Below are 23568 nucleotides of genomic sequence, written 5' to 3'. Positions count from 1 at the left end.
CCCACTATTTATATAAAAATAAAAAAGAAAAAAGAAAATGTAAACCTAAAACACATGTCTCTATTCCTATCTTTATATGGAGTACGTTGGAAGCAGAGAATGAAAGAAAAGAAAAGAGAACGAAGAATAAGAAGAAGAAGAGAAGAAGAGGAGGAAGAACTTGGATTTCCCAAATTCGATTGAGGTAATATCTCATCTCATCTCTCTTCCTTGATCATAAATCCCATAGCAAATTCCGCTGATGTCATTCTGAAATTCCCAAATCTTCTATGATTATTAAGCTATAAGTAGAATTTATCCTATTGTTTTTCAAATGGTAAGACAACCTCTAAATCCTAGTTAAATTCCTTTTCAAATCTGTTTTAGACTTAGGATTTTTATAATTTCTTCATCTAATTTTGTTTCTAAGTTAACACTTAACCAATTTATGGTTTATGAATCAACTTTTACCAATTAAAAATAAAATTTTTCTATCATGTATGGCTGTGTTTGTAATTGAAAATCAAAATCTATTGCAGACACCCAACCCCAACTCAATTTAACGAACTACTCATTTCCTCAACCTATACTTGGGTTCAATTTGAATAATCTATGACCTAGGCACCATCCCTGATGCGAATTGGAGAAGACTAACCCAAAACCCCCCATTAAAACACTGTTCTTCTTTTTTTTCGTTTCTGGTTGTCTCTGGTGGAAGTCACTGGTCAACCAGAGACATAGACCAGAGTGACTCAGAGTTGTTTCTTAACTCCAGACCTATTCCGAATCGACCCTAACCTATCCTAGGACCTCAGTATCATTAGAACATCATCTAGTATGCATGTTTAGTTGATAATGTTTTGAGAAACATAACACTCGAGTTGATTTTCCCTTGCTGTTCGTCTTTGGTGGAAGTCATTGGTCAACCAGAGACATAGACCAGAGTTACAGAGAGACATTCTTTTAGCTCCAAACCTATTTTTAAATTAACCTAACATATATTAGAACTCCAGAAACATTAAGAATGCCGCCTAACATATATGTTTGGGTTATAAATAATAGGACCTAACTCTTGGATCATTGAACATACCGGCAATCTACTCGTGAACTAACCCGATCGCGCAAATTCAACTATAGCAAGGTAAGTGGGGATAGACTGTGATTGATTTTTGAATGTTGTTTCCTTATTGAATATACTTGCTAAGATTCATCTGCGTATTTATATTCCTGTCTTATTATAACATTTATTGATTTCCTTGTTTATGACTTATGAATGTGAACAATGCAATACGGAATTATACGCTATGTGGTTGCTTGTGATAGAATAGATGTCGTAGCCGGCTTAGAAATGAGAGGTATGGTGTGCCATAGTATGGGATGCGGGAGCACTGTATACCTCGTACTATGCCATTAGATTGTATATGGCTAGGAATATCACCCCCTGGTGCTACAACCCTTACCAATAAGGGTCTACGTGTTGGATAGTCCTTCCTGGGGAAACCAGACGTTACCAACGGAGGTACTAGGACCGGCGATTCAGATTAAGGACCGAAAAACCAGGCGTTACCAACAGAGGTACTGGGAACAGTGATTTTCGATCGAGGACCAGAACTGTGGTAGAGGACTAAATCTCAGGGGTTTGCTGAGTAAACCAGCTATTACCAATGGAGGTACTAGAACCGGCGATATCCGATTAAGGATCGGAAAACCAGGCGTTACCAACAGAGGTACTGGGATCGACGATGTTCGATTGAGGATCGGGACCGACAGGCTCTCAGCGTAACTCGGGTTTGACATCGCCAACGGAGGGGATGCTACCTAAGGTGTTGCTGTAGCCCAAGCTTAGAGACTTATTCATTGTTTGTTAGGTGGAAATTAGGTTTAAAATTGAATCCATGCATTTAGGATTTTTGCTTTATATATGTGAATGCTTGTGTGTGGTCTATCCTTTACTTGCTGGGCTCGGTGGAGCTCACCCTTGTGGAATATTTTCTTTTAGATGGTTTTACAGGTGGATATGATGGTGGCGGAGGGGATTTAGAGAACAGGGACTGATGATAAAGTCTTTTCATTTGTTTTCTTTTGTTAAAACTCTACACTTTTTGGTAGATGTACTTCCTTTGTAAATAGTTTAGTATAACTTGTTTCTGGTCCGATGGACGAAACTATGTAAATCCAAGTTATCAGGGAAAAAGGGGATCTGAATGTAATTAATATATAAATATAAACTTGTGAAATGTACTTTTCGCGCACTCTGATCAATGAAAAACTTTTGTTCTTGCTTTGGTGCGGGGCTTGTGACGTGTATATACTGCATTGGGATCCTGGAGGTCTTCGAATACTTCGGGTATTCGGGTCGCTAGCCGAATCCTCCCAGGGGGTGGTTTGTGGGTGTGACATTTAATCTATCTCGGGGCTGCTGGAGGAATCAAGACATGTGCCACAGTAAAAGTATTGGTGAACCTCATATTCTACATGGTGCCTCATGATGTGGCGGATCATTGGGTGTTGTTGTTATACCCGTACCCCGGGATATAATTAAATATCATTTCTTCTCGTGACGTGTAGATACCGCTGCCATGTATGCTGGTGACCTGTTCTCCATGATGGTCAAACCTAGCTACAAAATCGTTGACCACAACACGGGATTGCCTGTGGAGGAAAGATTCCTCAACCGCCAGTGGGGAAAGTTCGTTGACGGCGACTTCGTCGACTACCCTCCAAGTACCAGCCCGGGAAGCGAGGAGTTCAGGAGAGAGCATCCTGGACCGTCACCTCAGCTGGATATTTCGTTCGGTGATGAGCTTAGCGTTGCCGTGGCGAAGCTGTTCGGGGTCATGGGTAATAAACCATGACAGGGGGAAAAGTAAGTTCTAGCCTCAAGTCTTATTAATTATTCTTCCCTTGGTAACCTCGAAGTGCGGGTCCGGGCTTGAACCGCTCGAGCTATTTCATGAGAGAAGGGAATAATTTAAGTTCGGGTCCCGCGTACCTTTAGGAAGAACATTGGGGACTTATACCCATCTCATATGAGCCCATCTAAGAATGGGCTTTTCCCTAATTAAGGTTGTGGGCAGGCCCACTTAACCTATTGGCCCAATGGTGGGTTATTCCATCCACTTACCCACATAGGACTAATGGGTTGACCCATTAGGCCTCATGACCCATTTGACTTGAGGTACCCCAAATACCCATTTATTATAAAAGAGAGGAGGAGGGGGAGAGAACATTACTTCTTCTTCAACATCCTCTTCTACCCTAAATCGTGGAGGAGAGAAAGAGGAGAGAAAGAGGAGAGAAAGAGAAAGAGGAAGGAGAGAGAGGCTTGGAGGAAGGTGGAGACCCCATCTCTTGGGCAGAAATCGTGGAGCTCTCATCTTGGGGGTAGGTAAGCTTCTTCCTTCTTCTATTTTGGATTTCAAAAAGGGGTTGGGTAATGGGAGAGATTGACCTAGATCTCTCTTGGAACCTAGGGAGTAGATGGAGCTTTAAAGCCAAGCTATGGTGGAGTTAGTTCACTCCATTATGAGCTCTAATGTGAGGGTTCTCATTGCCAATTGGGAGATTTAAGGTTGGACCCTAAGGAGCTTAGGATAGAGTTTTCTAGAAGTCCTTGTGCTTTAAAAACCACTTGAAATGGGGTCCTTGGAGGGAATCCTTCGGATTTTGGACCTGAAGGTGTGAGGGTTACATGTGATTTCGCACTGCAAGAAACCCCCGAAACTACCTTCCCGAGAAGGATTCTGTGAAGGTCGGATTTACACTCGGATTCAGTTTTTCTGAAACCACATCTGCATCCGACCTTGACAAAAATTGTCCTGAGCCCCTGTGAAGCTCGGATTTACACTTGGATTCAGTTTTTCTGAAACCACATCTGCATCCGACCTTGACTAAAACTGTCCCGGTTTCCTAGGATTTACATGTGGTTGCAGAATTTGGGCATGAAACCACTCCTGCAACCACTTCGTCTCTGAAACCTTATACTTAAGTGTTTATGGGAGATCTTTTGGGGATCCGTTCCTTTCGCTCGTTTAACCTTATTCCACTCTTTGTATAGGTTAAAATATTCACTTTTGTGGCTTATTGCTTGATCGAGGCGACAACTGATAAACTGGGTGCTTGGCGTATACGTTGTGAGTGGGTTTGGTTGTATGGGCTTGTTATTATTATTGCATTATATATTATGTACTCATTATAATTAATAAGCATGTTTGCGCATATTGCATAATTTTATATCTATTTGTTATAATGTTGATTGGTAATGTTGTATCTTGATGGGTCTCGGTGCCGGTGGGTACCGGTGCCGGAACCCCGAACTCTATAAACATTTATGAAGAAATTATGTTGAATGTCATGTTGAACTGTATGCGCCGTGCCGTCTGGTAACCGGGCACTAAACCGGATGAAAAGTTGATGCGCCGGATTACCTCTCGGGACGATAGGACTTGCATGTAGTATATTGTGGCTAGGATTTCACACCCTTATGCTACGACCCTTACCAACAGGGGTTTAGGTGTTGGGTAATCGTACACGGATTCTGTGGAGGTGGGAGAGGCCATCATGGTAGTATTGGTTATCGGGTCCGCCACCGAGTGGTCTTGGAGGCTTCGATCGGCGTAGGTCCCACGTGACAATTGAGGTTTCATTGTGGCGATAAGTTAAGTGACCCACAGTGTCTCCCGAGTTGTCACAGTAGCATATGCCATTGACTTAGTTGTTTGTTAGGTGGAAAAATGGACTTAACATGTGCATGCATCATTGGACTATATGAATTGCGTGTTTGTGCATTCCCATCCCCTCACTGGCTCAGTGGAGCTAACCCCCTCGTGCGCACATTTTTTTTAGATTATGGTGCAGGTGACGGATATCCCGCGGGACTTGGAGTTCAGCCCTCGGGATACGATGAGATCGGTGAGGAGGAACCGGAGGCCGTGTTTGAGGAACATGGCGACGGGTGTCCTTGCGATGATTGTGCCTACGGGCCGTGAGGATATTCGGGACTCGATCCCTTTTTGATTACTTTTGAGGCTAAGGCCTATGGTGAAATATACTTACTGTGATACCATTTTTGATAGTTATTAGATGGTCATTGGAAATGTAACTAATTACTGTATTTATCATCTAGCCTTGAACATCTTGTAACTATTCGATTTATACGCTTCCGCAATACTACTGATCCTTGGAATGTAATATTCCTCTTTTCTGCATTCTAATATTATATTGTGTTAATATTGGATATGACTGTGCGTTGGGACACTGTGTCAGTGATCCGGACGGTTTAGTAGGATGACACGCGTCGTCCTAGTCACCCTTTATATGATATTATATTCCTTGTCTGGAATAGGGGCGTGACAGTTGTAGCTCATTATTGACATCCCATGCAGTGCGAGTGGAATCAATAAGTGATAGAGGTAAGGTAGTTGGGTCCACCTGGTTTTCTATGCACATGTTACGTATGAACTGCTTCCATCTAGATCTTGTGGAATCACTGTCATCACGTTGGACGAAGAGATCATCATCACTGGTTCCAAAGATGGAAAAAGAAGGACTGTAAGTTATGAGATACTGGTCAAGGATGGGGGCCTCAACAAGATCAGGGTGAATATGCTCAATAGGTCGGTGGAAGAGGATAGTAACAAAGGGGTGGTCATAAGGAAGGTTGGACAGAACATTTATCCAATGAGGTATAGGAGCAAAGAGTTGAAAAAATCTTACAAAGTGAGAAGAAACTTCAAGACGGAGAAAAGTGTTGTTCGTGGATGGTAACCTGTATCGGGAAGAGGACTGTCGTAAGTAATGGATGAGGTCAGGGATGGAAAAGCACATAACAATTTTGTGGACAACTAATAGATGTCAAAAGAATACTATGAACTCTTTTTCAAACATATAGACCTGTGAAATGGTAAAAAGAGTAAGGTATGGATAATCTGGGTGACAAACCATCCAATTATATTGGAGACCATATTTGTGGACAAAAATTACAAGTAGGGATTGATATGTTTGGGTACTTTAACCAACCATGGTCCTACCAAAAACATCAGAATAAACTTCGGGGGGAAGGACGGGTAGAAGATGCACAAGATCAGGTAAGGGGGGATCTAGTGGTGGTGGTTCAGATGGTCCTGGTTCATCCGGAGTGGGCTGGGAAGATGAAGCACGGGAACGAGAGGAATGCTAGAGTGGCATACATAGGACAGGGATAGATGAGTGGATTGGCCTTTTTGTCTTAGAGAGAAAATCTGCAAGAATATTATCTTTGCCTTTGATATGCTTGACCTTAAAAGACCATTGTGACAATTAGTCTGCCCAACAGAGAAGCTGTGGTTCAGGGAAAACTTTTGCTTGAACTGAAGCATCTTAGGGAAGGAAAACATATCCATCTCGATCTGAAATGTATGGCCAATGAGTTAAAGATGAAATTTTTTAATGCCTCACCTGACTGCCAATATTTCTTTAAAGGTGAAATGGTAATGTTGTTATGATGGTTTGAATTGTGCACTTCTGTGACCACAGACTTGTCTAGTACCATCCTTTGCTTCTAAGAGAACTGTTGCCCATTGTTCATCACTCGCATCTGTCTGCAAAATTCTGAGACCTGGAGAAGAAATTTATAGAGGGGGGAGAGACAGGGCAATATTTTTTAGTCTTGACTACATTGGTATGTACTGCTGACCATGGTGGGGGCTTCTTCTTAAGAAGGCTGTTCAGGGGTCCTGTATGCTGAGTTTGATTTGGAATGAACTCAGTCATATAGTTGATAATACCAAGGAATTGCTGAAGCTGTTGCACTGTGAGGGGACCATCAGGGAACCGAAGGAGAGATTTCCCAATATGAGGTTGAAGCTCATTTTTTCCTTTGTTAATTGTGACACTAAGGAAATCTATTTTGGGAACTCTGATTTCCATCTTCTTTGGGAAGAGCATGATACCATATTGTACAGTGATGGCATGGAATTGAGCAAGTAACTGCTGATGCTCTTCTTCTGTCTTGGAGAAAAGAAGGATATTATCAATGTAGATAAGTGCTTGAGACTAGATGGGTGCATAAATTTTCATCATTGCCTTTTGGAAAAGAGATGGGGCGACATTGAGACCAAATGGCATGACATTCCAATGGAAATGGTGGTCAGGAATGCAAAAAACCTATCTTGGGACAGTCATCCGGGTGAATCTCGAGTTGCCAAAATCCTGCTTTTAAATCAAACTTACTGAAGACTGTTGCGTCTGAGAGTTGTAGCATAAGGGTCGCTCTTGGTTGGCAATGGGAACTTGTCATCTGCTAGGAAAGCATTGAGTGGTTGATAATTGATGACTAGCCTGAGTTTGCCTCTAGATTGTTCAACTCTCTTATTGATATAAAATGCTTCACACGCCCACGGAGAGGATGTTGGTTCAAAGAGACTTTGAGCTTGCAGGAGGGTGACTTCTTCTCGTGCAAGAGTGAGATGGGACGGGTTCATGCCTGTATGACTAGTTTTGGTTAGATTTGCATCTTCATTCTTTTATAAAGGGAGCTTGATGAAGAACTGCGGATTCTACCATAAGAAATTATCACACTTAGGAAGGAATTTTGTGTGAGAATCAGCACAACATTGGGAGATCAGCTTCTGCTTGATATCTACAAGAGGAACTATTAGAAAAAGGTTGAAAACTGATGTCTAAGGGAGGAATTGCTTCTTATAGGTTAGATCATGAGCACTCCATTAAAGAGAAGGGAGCTTGCTGAGAAGATCAAAACCAATAAGAGCATCACAGCCGGGTAGAGAGGATCCTAGGACTCTATGACTAATGACCAAAGTAGGAAAGATTTTGAATTTGACTGGGTCTTTAGAAATGAGATCTACTGAAAAAGTTTTACCATCAGTTGTAGTGAAGTATTAAGGCTTTCAACAGTAGGAAGGTAAAACATGTGGGGCTAGGATCGTCATGATAGTGCCAGTATCAAAATATCCAATAATATTAACTGAATAATCCCATATGGTAGGGACCACATATAAGGGAGCTAAGGGTAGCAAAACATTATTAGTTGGTAGTAATAGGGGTGGAGGGTCAGATTGGAGAAGAGGGTAGACGGGGTCAAATCTGTCAAACTCGGTATCGGACTCAGATTTTGTTTCTGAATCATGGACTTCTAGGGCAAATAAGAGATCTGGGGAGAAATCTTCATCTATAGAGTACAACGACTCTATATCTGCATCATCTGCATCATTGATGGTAAACTTGGTCAGCATATGCATGAGATTTGTCTTCTTCTTTTTGTCAAGACAATTCTTTACAAAGTGGCCTCTCTTGCCACAAGAGTAGCATGTGTTTGAGGTCTTTCCCCAAAATTTCTTCCTTTGAAAATACCTATATTTCTTATTCTTGGGGTGCTTGTGGAACTAATGAGAATGGTTAGATCGCTTATGGGAAGCTAATCAGTGCTTGTGGATTCTGGAGAAATGGGATTGCTTCTTTGTAGGACATATACAACTTTTGTCTTTGCATTTGATCTTCAGGTACGAAATATCACAGGTGTTCCTGAGCTTTTCTGTAGTCTTCTCCCACGTTTTGAAAAACTGTTGTTGATCACAAAGCTTTTGGAGAGCTGTTAGAATTTCCTAGTACAACCTTCCAAGAGTGATCTGATGAAGCTGGAGACCTTGGATGGTTAAGTTATTTACAGCATCCTTACTAAGAGGTTCTGAAAAAGAGTTCAAGAAGACTTGTTTCATGTTTACATCATCAAGACCGCCAAGAATGTAGAAACAATCCATCATTCTGGTATAATGTTTCTCGAGGTTTGATTTCTGGAAAGAGCAACACTTCATCTGAAAATATTCTTCCCGAGCTTTAATCCTGTTGTCCTCAATTAGACCAATAAATTCATTGTAAAGCTGGGATACAAACTCATCAATGCCTATCTGTACCCATTGCAACTGCCTATAAGGGCCAAGAGCCATATACCATTCTCGTAGTGTACCGTGTGTTCTTGCCAGAAACTTGGTAATAGCTACACAAGGGGTCATTCCTTCTTGGAGAAGTTCAGAGGTCAACCATGCATAGAACTCTAAGATCTTATCAGGCCATTTGGGGAATGGGATTCCATCAAATGTGAACAATTGTTTGGGGTCCTAATTTAGATGGGGTTGGGGGTCCTGCAATGGGACTTGCTGGTTGGTATGGTGAGCATTTTCTCCTGTATGCTCTTCATCATCTGAAATGATGGGCTCTGTGACTCCAATGGTGTTTTGTTGATCAGGCTGGGAGCTTGGCTTAGCTATAAAAGCAGGAGGAAAATAACGCTCTGAGTCAGGAGAGTAGTTAGACTCGGTAGAGTCTGAATCATTATGATCATGAACAGAGAGAACTGGGATGGGTTGTGCATGGGAAGAGGTAAGATGAAGTTGTTCAAAGAAAGCGCTCAAAATATTTGAGTTCTTAGCAGGGACCAAGGGGGAACAAGCTGGCTGGGTGGACGGTGGCTTAGTGGATGGGGGAACATATAGAACAAAGCTAGGTGGCTTTGATGGAGTTGGGTAAGTTGGTTGAAATGTGGGTTGGGAGTAAGACTAGGGGCTTGCCTGGTAACCTTGTTGAGGGGAAGGTTGAGAGTGGACTGATATGAATCGAACTTGAGATGAGGATGATGTTTTCCTCTGGCTGCTACATCTCTGATTATGTTGTAATTCTTTGAGCAATTCTATTGGGAAAGCATGAGGTTTGTTCAGAGAATCGATCTAAATGACAAAAGAAAACTCTAGAAAGAAAGGGGTATGAGTTATCACAACTGGTGTATAGGATGTCTGGATTGGGGTTTGCACCCAACGGAGCTGTTCTTCTAATACCTTCTTTTCCTTTTCTCGGATTGAGATCAGGGCAGAAGCATATGCTACATCCTTGACTATTGTAGCTATGTGCATAAGCTCTGTATACAAAGCTTCAATCTTCTCTTTGAGGTGTCTGACATCTAGATCTTGCTTTTGCAAAGTCAAAGTGATGTGTTCTTGATAAGAAACAATTTTCTGCAGATACTGATTCTGAACCATAGCATTTTTTGCTTGCTAGTTCAATTGAACTTCAACAGAATAGTTGCTTGGTTTCTGGTCGTTCTGGTCCATTGTATTTGGAGGAATAATCTTCTAATGATGCAGTCTTTGGCTAGCATCTTTATAATCACCTGCCGATGGAAAATTTTGCTGATGGAGGAGGATGAGCCACTACCCATCATATAATAGGGTATGGGTTGGGGAGAGCAGCATCCTAATGAACAGGGTTTCCTGTTATCATATTCAATAATGAAATGGTATTTACCGGGATCATCATCAAGAGGGCCAACAATGGGGCAACCACGTTGGTACCGTTGCCAAAGGGGGTCTGACACTTTCTTTTTCTTTTGCGGGGAAGATTTTCGATGCCTAGGGGGTTCGTCATCATCATCAGTATGACAATAATCTGGACAATCACAGATATCGAACCATTTATGACCAGTTGGACTCTGAAATCGGTAAATTGGGTTGCCGTTGCTATCAAAAGCATCAATAAGGCCATGAGGCAAACGAGTTGGGAGCTCTTGAGGAAATATTGTGACTGCTGGACACATGTTTGCTGGTTTAAGAAAACGGACTTCTATTTTTCCTCCTTTTAAGCGCCTGAAAGAAGGGTCAGTAGAAATAATCGGAGGAGTAGTCGTTTCTTCATGGGTGGATTGATAAGCTGTGATCCAGGCTTCTAGAATTACCTTGATAAGGTCAGATCGACTGAGCTGTCGGGGAACATGTGTGATGGTGGGTGTTCTGTCAGAATCAATTTATAAGAAAAGAGCTTAATCATTGCTGGTATGGCCAGTATTGAGATTAAAAGCATGATTTTGGAGCCTGTAGCAGATTTGATAGTGCAAAGTTGCCACAATAGCAGATTCCACTTGAGGTACGCCGATGATCTGGATGAGAAATTTCTAAGCTGTGGGAAGATTGGGATCTTTCAGGGAGATGTTGTAGTTGGGGTACAGAGTATAGAAGACTGTTCTATCATTCAGAGTAGTCTGAACATTGGTAATGGAGGCATGTGGGTATTGCTTGAATCTCGTGTCCAAAAGATCTATTTTCAACACCATGGGAAGACCTTTATGACCATGCAAAGTAAGAGTGATCTTTACTGCACCAAGGTGAATATGAGTATATCCCAGGGCAAGTCATTGCCTGATGCGTTCGGGGCTTATCTTAGGGAAAATACTATTCTTTGCCTGAAGCTGTCACCTGATTCTGAGAGAATGGAGGGGTTTGAATATATTCTTTCAGACCAGGGGTCTTTTTAGGGGGAAAGAATAGTCTTAATCCTTTTAGTCAAGGAAGATTGGTTCTGGGAGAATATATCATAAGGGTTCAAGATGAAAAAATTTGTAGGATGGATTTGTTGATCAGCAGAAGTATAGCTGAGTTCATACACATAGTCTACCTTTGTTGCATGTGACTAAGGAAGAATAACGGACAAAGTAGAGTCTACCTTTACTGCATGTGACTAAGGAAGAATAACGGACAAAGCAGAGGGAGGTTGTAAAGCCATGAGTGATGTTGATTATAAGTTCACCTACTGAATGGAGATGCTCTGTCAAGATGACTTTCAAGGAGGTATTAGGATGAGTATAACCTCAGTCTGTCATAAAACCAAAAGACTATATGCAGAAGGTTTTTCGATCGTGTAAATACGATTTATGACGGCCTTTTGCCTATAACCCAAACCTGGTGCTCAAGAACTGTTATCTACACATAGACTTTCGGAGTTAAAAGACTGAAACGTCATAACCGTTCTGATGGAGAGGATCCTTAATTAAGGGCAACTCCAAAGCATACTTGGTATGAAAAATAATTTATTATCTCAAATGAACAACACCTTGGAAGGAGTAGAGTTCCCTCCAATAAGGGAAAGAGAAGATTAGAAAACCATGACTGGCTCTGATACCAGTATAATATATTGATAGACTTCAGATGATCCAATACATTAAGGATATAGGCTGGACTATAAGAGATGATCTTCTAATCTCAAAGTCCAAAGGATTATAAGAATCATGAAATAAGCAAAATAATGTTCTCTAAGGTCATCAGAACGGTTGTCTCACCAATTTTCAACATGTGCATCCAAATCCTTAAGCATCTTTTTAATGTTTTCATTACTTTCTGGCTGGAACTTTAATTCTTCACAAATAAAAAAAAATTATGAACAACATTTTTAAACTTAAATGCTTAACAAACTCACAAACTTCTCATAGTTCAGCACACTTCAAAAACTTGCTTAGAATTGAACTCTTAATTTCAATTTTTGTATTCTTCGCCTGCAACAAATTTTCTATGCAATTCAGCTATTAATTCTTAGAAATATTATATTCACAGCCACCCTACAATAATGATTACTATTTTTTAAATTGTCAAAACAAAACACAAACATTGTCTTTAGATCTATCTTGGAAAGCTCTGCTTCATTTACAAGTCGAAACATCATGAACTACAAAGACAAAAGCTAATACTTTCCCCTCCTCATCAGTAGTTTTTGATATGAAGATAGAGGCATCTAGAGTAAGAGTATCAAAGTTGACTATCTTTACACTCTCTTCTTCTTCATCAACTCTGCATAAGACTTGAAAAAATTTACCAGCAAATGATGTTTTTATTCTGTCATCTCCATCTATCACAGTCAAACTTTTTATCATGATTAATCGAAGTTAAGGTCAAACTATATGATTGTTAGACCTAACTATCAATGAAAGACATCCAAATTCCAAACCCAAACCTCTTCATTTTATAAATCCCCATGCTCTAGGGAAAAACACAAGGCTTCAATTATATCATGACGCTCCACACGTTTGTAGAAAATATGATCAGGTATAGAATCAATATAATACATCATGTAATTCAATGCACACTATGCTGAAATTGTAGTAGCAGATTTTACTTCTTCAGTGGGCTTTAAGAGTCTAGTTATAAAATTCAATAGATTATTGTATAATTCATTTTCAAGTTCAAAATTTAACATTCCTCCCACTTTTTGGTACTCCACAATATCCTTAAAAAAATCACCGATAAAATGGATAATGCCTCCAGATATTGCCGGTTGCTGTATACTACAACCTCCAACATACCAGAAATTTTTTTCTCACTAAATTGAATAATTGAAATGGAAAATCACTGCTTCTAATGCTACACTGAAAATTTTCATCAGACATTGAATTGAGGGTAAATATGAGACGACTTTGGATTTCCAATTTTTTACAACTGTGAATACTTGATGACTATGAATGACTTTTGAGTAAACGGCAATCGAACATATTTTCACGAGGCGAATAGATGCTAACAAACAAATATCTTTTAGTTTTCCATCGTCTGTCATTATAGATATCAGTGATTTAAAGAACCTTTGAAAATCTTTTTTCTCCATGTCATCCAGAGACTTCATTGCACAAACCCCAACATTGCTTCTCAAAGAATAATTCAACAAATGCATACCGAGGTCGTCAATAAATTTCTCAACATCTCTACCATGAGTTCCTCCTGCTTTTTATGTATATCTTCTTTCTTTCTCTCTCCATCTATTTTTTGCTTGCAATTTCAAAAATGATTTTGGAGGACATGATTAGTGATTTATATAGACAATTTCGCAATAGCGCAAGTCCATTGAACTTTTGAAATTGATGACCCAATATCTTGTTTTATGTTTCCTATAATGACATGCTCAAATATTGAACTCCATTAGCGTACGTGTTTTGAGAGAGTCCAGTGGTGATAAAAAAAAAAAAAAAAAAAAAACTCTCTTTAATCTCTTCGTCTACAATGTGTAAACCTAAGAAATTGGGAGGGGATAGATTTTAGCATGAGTTCTATGCACAATGAATCCCTCCTATTAAGACTTTGATGGAGGCTTATTACTACTCCAAATGCATTATGGATTAGAGTTCATAAAGTAAAATATTCCCAATGAATTGTATTATAAGTCAAAATTTTGTCCTTAAGAAGGATTGTTGGATATGGAAAAACACTTCTCATATCACTCCTCATTTAAGACGAATAATATGTTGGAAAGTGGGTATGGATGATTCAATTAAGATGTGAAAGGAACAATGGCTTCCTTGATGGTCGCAGCTCTTTATTGGCTCTATAATGAACCCGATTACTTTTTGTTATGTTTTTAAACTAATGCATGATAGGTGTTGGAATTCATATTTGATTTTTTCAATCTTCCTTAGAGATTTATTTTACTAATTATTAAGATCCCCTTGGCTGATACAACTAAGGTGATTGTGAAATAAACTATCAGACATAATAGTAGTGAGTTACTTGTTACTCGTACTTAGGATGTAAGAGTTCTTTATGAGGTTTAGTATGAAAACTAAAAGTCCATTCTAAATTTAAGATCTTCTTGTGGAAGTTGTTGTATGGTGATATTGCTACTAAGGGGAACCTAAGTCATTTAATTAACATGGATTACGGGTATCAAAAAAACCCAACCAGCCTAAGCCCTCCCAAACCCGCCCTGAGCCCGAACAGGATTGAGTTGGGCTTGGGGATAAGCAAAGGTCGAGCTGGGTTTGCATGGCCGAACCTAGCCTAGGTTGAGGCCTCGAAACTGGTAGGGTCAGTCTGACCCTGTATTATAATTTATATATATTTATACAATATATAAATGTCGTGCTTTGGTGAAATGGTCAAGGTTGCTCTATTGTGACCAAGTGGTCACGGGTTTGGACATTGAAAAACCCTTTTTGCGAAAACACCTTTTTTATAGCCTAGTCTGTGATTGGATTTTGTTAGTACCACAACTCAATGGGCCAAGATATTTAGGGTCAATCAAGGCTGTGTTGGGCTTGGGAAAACCTTGCCAGGGTTGGGCTGAGTTGAGGTACGTTTGTCAAGGTCGGGCTGGGCTTGGGTTTAAGGTTGGGCTAGGGTTTAGGGCAAGCTCAGCCCCGCCCAGCTTATTGACACCCCTAACATGGATGATACTTGTGTCTTTTGTGGGAACGTAAAAGTAAATAATTTGACACTTGTTTTATCTCATCTTTTTTCTTTAATCTCTTATGTAGTCTGTTAATTTTCAGATCATCCCCAGTGGAAGATAATCCCTTTTTCCTTTTTGTATTATCTATTACTTGATACTTATTGTGGGATGTTAGGAATTGTTGTCTCTTTTGCCATTGTAGACCTAATCCTAATATGATATTGAAAAATGTTAATTGATGGATGTCATGGTAGAATCTTTTGCATTTTCCTTGTGTCATTGATGCACCTCCCCCACCATATTCTACCTTGAGCTTGCACAATCTATCTCTATTATCATTATCTATGATGTAAGTTTTGCTAAAGAGAATGATGAAGTAAAATAGGCTTCTATAGTTATTTAAAATGAAAGTTTTAGGGGAAGGTATTCGTACAAGGGAGATTCTCCCATCAACTCCATCAAATAAATGGGATAAGGGTTTTTATATCATTTTAAATTAGCATTTATGCCAATCCGATTGCATTTAATGCAGGTCGTGCACATACACGACCGTGCATAAAAACTTTTGCCAAAGTTTTATTCTTACTTGTGCAGACTTTGGTTATACAGGGAATGCAAGAGGATTGCTCCCCAAAGCTCGCAAAGAATAAGAGCATTGGAAGCCGTATACATCAACATTTGGACTCAATTATGTAGAGTTGGTGCAATGGGTGGAGCGAAGTGCTTACCTGCAGCCGTGGGAGATTTTTACAATTTTGTGGGATATTAAAGCTATTATGGAAAAGTATTCTAGTATTTGCATTACTAAAATGGATAGGATTTTCATTGCAATGGTTAACGATCTTGCTATTTCAACTAGGGTACTTAGACAATAACTAATGTAACTGAAGATGTACCTTCTTCTCATTTTTTAATCTATTATAGGTTTCTATTTTCATTAAAAAAAAAAAAAAAAAAAAAACTCTAACAAAGAACAAGTTTGACTGGTTTTTCAATATATATGGGAAGAAGTCGTTGTTTGGTTGTGGAGCGCTTGCACCAATGCGGGACCAATGCAAACGTACACAAAGGCATCAATATAGATGCGATTTTTTATTTCATGGGGGTGGGGCAGTACTTTTGTGTTAGGGCACGTGAGCCACATGACCAAGTAGTTTTATTCTCCCCATATATTATATAAAGATCATACATGAATTACGAACGTACACTAGCTAAGGCATCATCTTAAGAACCTCAGAGGATTTATGGTTTTAGGAATTGATATTAGTATCGATAATGGTATTGGCTATTGATATTGATATTGATATGGATAAGCCTGGATCGAATTTTTTTTTATTTTATGAGAACCCATAGAAAAACTATATATTAACCATTAGTTGTATGTACATTTTTGTTATAGTGCTTACATTGCGCTGCTTTGGCTAGATAGAGGGCTAGTTGGATACATTCAGTATTTTTACAATAGAAGCTAACATTAGATGCTTGATCTACTATAAACAGAAGGTCTCTAACAAGATCCCATGGCCACGGTTGTGTGGTTGGGAATGGCAAAACCTTGGTGATTAGATGGTTGGAACACTAGACTTCCTTTACATTCAACCCCATACTGTTGGTACATATTAGGCCCTTTTTTATACTTAGTAATTATGGTTCCAAATCGTTCCTAAATGTGACTTGTCCTGCTTCAAAAAACAACATGCATCCATCTAATATTATAATAAAGGCCCAGCCCGCTATGGTCAGTCCAGAACTATTGTGTCCTGCACATATTAACACAAGAAAATCAAGCACAGGGAAATAGTTAGAACTTTGGGGTAGATAAATATTCGGGAAGGGGGGCATTGTAAATTAGGAGGGGATGGAGTGGGAGGGAATAAGTTTAAATATGACATCCATTTATTTACTGCACTTAGCACCCAGTGAGGGTCAGGTTTGGCTGAGGAGGTAACCAATCGGTTTCTTATAGTTCAGATAAAAAAACAAGTTATAATAAAAACATTGAAAAACCAACGTATAGTTGGTCTACCTAACGCATGATTGTGAAGGAAATCAATACACATGTCCATAAGGCTTGGAAACTGGAGATGTTCCGTTCTCAGGCCTAGAGGTCTAGCAGCCCAAATGTGTTTAGCCCAATCGCAAAACAAAAAAAGATGCCATGAGGATTCGATACCGTTGCCACAAAAAATGCAGGAGGATTTGAGCTAGATCCATTTCAAAAGAGTAGCCTTGATGGGAAGTCCTGCATTTAACAAACGCCAGAAAAAAAAATTTAAACTTTGGGTGGATTGTGAGTTTCCAAAAAAAATTCCACCATGATTTAATCAAAGGGTTGGAAATGATAGCATTAGAATTAATCTCTTTAGCAGCCAATTTATTGGTTAGTGCTCCAGTTTTGGATTTAACGCACCATCAGCAGTCAGATGAAGCCGAGATAGCAAGCAGCCGAATATTATAGAGTATATAGATTCTGGCAACACCTGATTTAAAAGTCCTTGGTTCCAATTAGAGTTGGCCATAAATTCGGCAACTCTGGTAGAGTAATTTTTGGGATTTAGAGATACGAGAGATGCAGAAGAGAGAATCTGAGGAACCGAAGGTAACCATTTTTCAGTCCAAAAAAAAGTTGATTCACTATTCCCAATCTTCCTAATAATCATTTTGTCAAGTATTCCAACAATGCTGGATCGAATTATTTTGCTCTTATTTTTCTTAAAATTCATTTTTGATGATTTTATCCTTGATTTGTATTCATACACCGATACCAGATCGATCAGGAATTACTGATACGGATGCCGATACCGAGTCTTATTAGACATGGGTTAGAAAGGTAACGACGAGATTTGATTCTTTTTCCTCCTAAATCGTAACCCCAAAATCCAAATGTTTCATTCCCGCAAATCCAATGATCCCGCTAAAAATTGAATCCATCCCATCCGTTCGTTCTATTTCCCTATATCGACGGTTTATTCCCCCGATCTGCGTCAAAGGTAATTAACCAATCAGATCTCAGGCCCAAACTATATATAACCGACCTCGTCTAATGAATCAAAACACGCAAAACCGTGATATCTCTTAGAAGTTCTTTCCGTTCTCACATACTTTTTCCCTGTTTTCTAATGGCGCCAAAAGCAGAGAAGAAGCCCGCAGAGAAGAAGCCTGCCTCTACAGCAGCAGAGGAGAAGAAAGCTGAGAAGGCTCCTGTAGGTGAGAAGAAGCCCAAGGCCGAGAAGAAGCTGCCCAAGGAGGCCGCTTCTTCTGACAAGAAGAAGAAGCGATCGAAGAAGAATGTTGAGACCTACAAGATCTACATCTTCAAGGTCTTGAAGCAGGTTCATCCCGATATCGGTATCTCTAGCAAGGCTATGGGTATCATGAACAGTTTCATTAACGATATCTTTGAGAAGCTTGCTCAGGAGTCTTCAAGGCTTGCAAGGTACAACAAGAAGCCTACTATCACTTCCAGAGAAATTCAGACCGCTGTACGCTTGGTGTTGCCAGGAGAACTTGCCAAGCATGCCGTTTCTGAAGGAACCAAGGCCGTCACTAAGTTCACCAGTTCTTAGGGTTTCGTGGATAATAGTTACTGTTGTTACTGTTTCTAGGGTTTCTATGCCCTTCAATTACTGATGTATTGCAGTTAGGGTTCCTTGGCTGTAAAGATTAGCTTTTTTGGTTTTTTTTTTATGTTCTTTGTTTAGATTTCCCTTTCTCCTTCTGATGTAAGTCTCTGGCCTGCTGTCAATGAATATCATCGTTTTCGATCTAAGTTTCTTTGTCTAGTTAGTTGTTTAGATGAAAAATTAACCTTTTTTTTCTTTCTATTATTGAAAGTCCATTTGAGTTTGGTTTGTTGATAAGTAAGGAAAGATATTTTGGAGCCTTTTTTTGGGGTTAGTTTGCAAAACCTAGGTTTGGTATCCATTCTTGGAATAGTGAAAGAGTAGGAGAGGAACTGGGTTTTGGTTTGCGTTCTAGACTCATAATCTATTCTTGTGATAATTGTTCTGTGTATTCAGTTTTACACAGTTTATTGTCGTTTTCTATTGTTTTCTGATAGTTTTTAACTGACGTGGCCCCACAGCTCTGTTTTCATTTGCTCCCTTGTAAGCTCCAGGGGTAGTGAAGTCTTGTGAGGCCCTAGAGATTCGAGGGTTGCTTTGGGTTTCTACTGAACGGTTTTATGTTTATTGTGAAGCCAACGAAGCCTCGCTCGCAGATCACTCGTGGTCTTATCTCGAACTACAGAGTGAAAGTTCCGTCGTCGGCACATCGCTACAGTTCTTTCAGTGGTCAGTACCGTTGCGGTTTAAGAGATCTAAATACTTAAACTGTAATGGCTCTCAACCCTTCTTTACGCCTTGGCTCAATCTCTATTTCGTCGAGAAAGCTTCAAGCCCCTTTGTGTTATGAAAATGTTAAATCAACCGTTGCTTTGGCGGCAAACAGTGCTCTCAGGGCATCCTTTCGTGTTTCCGCGGCTGATTCCACTCCGAAGGCTCGTCTTATTGCCAGGCGGTCAGAAACAGTCCCTGTTCGACAGCTTGGTCGCCCTCTAAGTATAATTTCTGGAAAAGGTTGAAGCTTCGGCTCTGTTGTTTACTTGATTTTGATTTCTCACTTGTTTGCTGGTTGTAGGTGAATATATGAGTTTACCTGCAAGCCAATACTCTGTCTTGGATGCTGAGCGAATTGAGCGGGTTGACGATACCACCTTCCGGTGTTATGTTTATAGGTTTAAGTTCTTTGCTTTTGAGGTTTGCCCAGTTCTGCTAGTTAGAGTTGAAGAGCAACCCAATGGCTGCATCATTAGGCTCTTGTCATGCAAGGTATCCACTCCATAAGCTGTTCCTCCCCCCCAGCCTTTCTCTCATTATTTTTGCTTCTTTTAGTTTGTATACGTGCTATGTAGGAGGAGATATAAATGTGGTTTCTTACGTGACAATTGAGTTTTGATTTTTTACCCCCTTGTTCATCTGGTGACTGATCACAGCTAGAGGGTTCTCCGATTGTGGTTGCACAGAATGAGAAGTTTGATGGTATGTGATTTTATGTTTTTCTGTTCTGTTAAACATCTTGCATTAATCAAAACTATCTGGATGTTTTGGACTTTAGATGTATATATGTATAAAATTTACTGAGAGTGGATCATAGTTTACGTTATGTAGGATAATGCACTGATCTCCAAAATGGGGTCAATGTGGTGGTAGATGTTTACTTTTGTTTTTCGTTGAACCTAACAAAAACTGGATCTGAGTTAGTTGCTGTGAGATGAGGTAGTATATAAATCAAGTGTTTCAATTTATCTTAATATATGTTGCCAAAAAAAAAAACTTGTCTTGTTTAGTCCATCCTTGTTAAAGACCTGAGGAGTGTGAAAGCCTTGTCCTTTGGTTTTTTGTAAATGATTTAGGAAATTGATTTTGTGGTACAACCTCCGTGACTTGATGTATTTATCCTTAATTTTTATGCATTTGATTGGATTCATGTAGAGCTCTAATGATAATTCTGCTTATTTATTTATGGAAGCATCTTGGGACTGGGGGGACCCGGTCTGTTCTAAAGATCTGGGTGCCATGTAACTTTCCATATGCTTTTTCATGAGAGTATCAGGACCCAATGTTGGGACTTGGGAGAGTCCCATCTATTAGATTGATTGGAAGAAACATCAGCAGAAATGGACTATTCCAACCATGTGTGTTCATTTATTTGAATGGTTCAAAATAAATCAAATTGAGTTCCAAAAAGTCCAAATAAGTCTTATTTTAGGCCAGATGATCCTATTATGGTATTTTTGGTGTGGATAATCCTTTAGGTGTGACTTATATGGCTATTCTTGTGAGGTCCTAATGATTTGGACAAGTGACACTATTGGGGGCCCCAGATCCTAGATGTTCTTTTATTTCTTTTAAATACATTTTTGGTACTTTCAAAGCTGATAATGATCTTGATCAGGGTTTAAAACACGTAATTGGGATCTGGATCGGCTCCAGAATCGGTGTGTAGATCCATTTGTCCATACAAGAATTGGACCGATCCATATTAGCCCGAATTGGCTGATCCGATCCAATTTCTGAAACTCTGTTCTCAACTGAATTAGGTTTAGCATGTTGAGTTTTCCACGTATCTGGTAAACACACACACACACACTCTTTCTGAGGTAACAATTTTTTCCTGTATGAAAAGTTAGTGTCAAATGATGCTCAAGAAAGGATTCTAGAGGTTGCACAAGAAAAGATGATAGCTTGGCATGAGTGGAAAGTGGAATGTTGAACTCCTAAAGAACAGGCCAAAAGGATGACTTCTACCTGCTGTTTTAGTCAGATCTTCCTGTTTCTTCTTTCCTAATTAACCATCAAACATGAACGGGGAAATATTATCATAGTGAGCTGACTGATCTAAAATCCGTCGTTAAACTGAACTGAAGAAATTTTTCAATGGGCATTGTATGATGCAGTTACACGAGCAGATGTAGGGATTTAGGGTTATTTTGTAATTTTGCAATTTTATTTTATTAGGGCTGTTGACATACATAGGAGCTTTGGTTGGTTTTTTAGTTAGTCAGTTTGGTTTGGTTATTATATTTAGTTACGTAGGAGAATAGGAGTCTTTGCTTATATATTGTAAACATTGAAAGAAAGTTGTAGATTTGAAGATTGGATTATTGAATTTGAAGTTGACTTTTACCTCATGAACGTATGCATGCTGTCTTCCTCCTCTTTTCTTCTCTCTCACCTTCATTTTCCCATTTGTTTTACTCTTCTATTACTTTTCTTCTATTGTTCTTTTCTCTCATCATCTTTTCTCTTTCGTTTGCTTTTCAATTTCTTTTGTTTCAGCTGTTAATGCCCTTCGCCATACTCTGTACCGGATGGTATTAGAAATCTTATAGATTGTATCAAATTCCATCGAACTCCTTTAATCCTTAATCTTTCTCTTTGCGGTTTGGACCGAAGGAAGCCTTTTCCGAGTGAAACCTTACAGTTTGGCCTCTTGATTCCTCTTCTACCATGAGTTCCACATCCAAGTTCCAATCAGTTCTAGGAACATCTGCCAGATATGATTTCAGTGTTCTCGTACTCACTCCATAACTGATCCTTTGTGTGATAGATTAGATAGTTGGAATTAAGAGGACTGGCAGTTGGGATTAACCTTCCGAAGTTTCAGCTCGATTTGATTCCTCATTGATGAATTCTCAACACAACCTAGCTCATCATCGAGAGGTAAGGGATGACAACTCCTGTTGTCTATAAGGCCATAAATCATGTTTTTGCAAAAAAATCCCTCTTTTGAAATTTGTTTGTATGTATTCCTTTCTGAAAATCCCAATTCTGTTCAATCTCTATTGCTTTAATTACTATACTGTCCCAGGGTCTGTTTGCCTTACCTACAGGGGCCCCAAAAGATTTTGAATAATTACGGGATGGCCACTGTTCTCCCAATTTGAGTTATTGGTCTTTCGTGGGCCCATAGCAATTCAAATTTAAGGGTTTTAAAACCCGGGATCATATCAATTGGTTCTAGAGCCAAATTTCTTGCAGTTTCTGACTATGACATGACTCTTTCACATCACCAACCTTGAGCTCCACAAGTTGTACAAGGACTTACATGAAAACCAGCAGAAAAGTGAAGCAAAATATGACATGTTCATGGAAGAAATTCAGAGCACTCTTGTTGACATTCTTGCTTTTATGAAGAGAATCGAAAAACGAGATGAAGGGAGACCATCTACACCACTTCTTCAGCTTGGTATTTTATGGATTGGGGATGCGCTTCCGAGACAGCAACCCAAACCAGTTATTCCTCAGAACGTCACATGACAATTCTCAGAAAGTTATTACAAGATCAAGGTGGAGGTTCCTGAGTTCGACGGTGAGAAAGGACTCTGGAATTTTCTTGGTTGGCTGACTAAAGTTGAGATGATTTTTGTCTACTAAGTTTACTAGTAGGCAAACTTACTAAGTTTAGTAATTATGCTTGCTCAAGGTGGGATGGACTGTTGGAGTCGAGGTTCATTCGACAACTTGGACCCGCCACTAATTGGGAGGCTATGAAGCAAATATTGAATGATAAATTCGTTCCTCTAATTACGAGAAGGTGCTTTTTCACAAGCTGGTCAACTTCCATCAGGGCAGTAGAAATGTGGATACTTGCACCGTGGAATTTCATAAGCTATACTCCAAATGCAGAATTCAAAGGAGAAACCAGCAGTGGGGATTGAGGTACTCAAGTGGGCTGAACACTGAGATCTAATTATAGCTTGCTAACAGGGATTTCCGATCCATCGACGCGGGCCACGTGGTGCTGAACAAAAAGTACCACCATTTGGGGGAAACGATTAAGCATTATTCAAATGTCTTTAGGGGTATTGAGTGGTTGAGGAGCATTGTGTCACAGTAAGTGTGTCCCAATAAGACCCGCCTTTTATTATGGCTAAGCAGTTGATGGCAAATATGAAAACGGGGATGATGTGGATATTCCAGAGCCTATTCTACCTGATTGATATGATGGTCCTGATGATGATCATGATGATATGATTGAACCTTACTCTGCTAGTCTTACATCATTCTCAAATACATTAGTTGAGAAAGCTCCCCTGTTCGACAAAAGGGTATTCTTCTG

General features: G+C 39.6%; 2 protein-coding genes across 2 annotated transcripts in view; both read left to right on the top strand.

Moving 5' to 3' along the window:
* Positions 1-181: 181 nt before the first annotated feature.
* LOC122653036 (histone H2B.3-like) lies at positions 182-18707 on the top strand. Its single transcript, XM_043846960.1, has 4 exons — positions 182-209; positions 544-546; positions 10341-10356; positions 18040-18707. The coding sequence occupies exon 4, from the start codon at positions 18066-18068 to the stop codon at positions 18510-18512; it is 447 nt and encodes a 148-aa protein (XP_043702895.1). The 5' UTR covers positions 182-209; positions 544-546; positions 10341-10356; positions 18040-18065; the 3' UTR covers positions 18513-18707.
* A 386-nt stretch (positions 18708-19093) lies between these two features.
* The window catches only part of LOC122652952 (uncharacterized protein SYNPCC7002_A1590), a 36607-nt gene continuing 32132 nt past the window's right edge, over positions 19094-23568 (top strand). Inside the window, exons 1-3 of the mRNA XM_043846839.1 lie at positions 19094-19505; positions 19585-19775; positions 19940-19985. Coding sequence (XP_043702774.1) covers positions 19283-19505; positions 19585-19775; positions 19940-19985 — 460 coding nt within the window. The 5' untranslated portion in view covers positions 19094-19282. The remainder of the gene's footprint in view (positions 19506-19584; positions 19776-19939; positions 19986-23568) is intronic.

The sequence above is a fragment of the Telopea speciosissima genome, chromosome 2 (assembly GCF_018873765.1).
Source record: "Telopea speciosissima isolate NSW1024214 ecotype Mountain lineage chromosome 2, Tspe_v1, whole genome shotgun sequence".
Lineage (NCBI taxonomy): Eukaryota > Viridiplantae > Streptophyta > Magnoliopsida > Proteales > Proteaceae > Telopea > Telopea speciosissima.
The sequence above is the reverse complement of the archived record's forward strand: the minus strand, read 5'-3'. Positions and strand labels throughout refer to the sequence as shown.

What these genes read in the sequence shown, in the direction of transcription:
- LOC122653036 (XM_043846960.1), top strand. Translation starts at nt 18,066, where the DNA reads ATGGCGCCAAAAGCAGAGAAGAAGCCCGCAGAGAAGAAGCCTGCCTCT.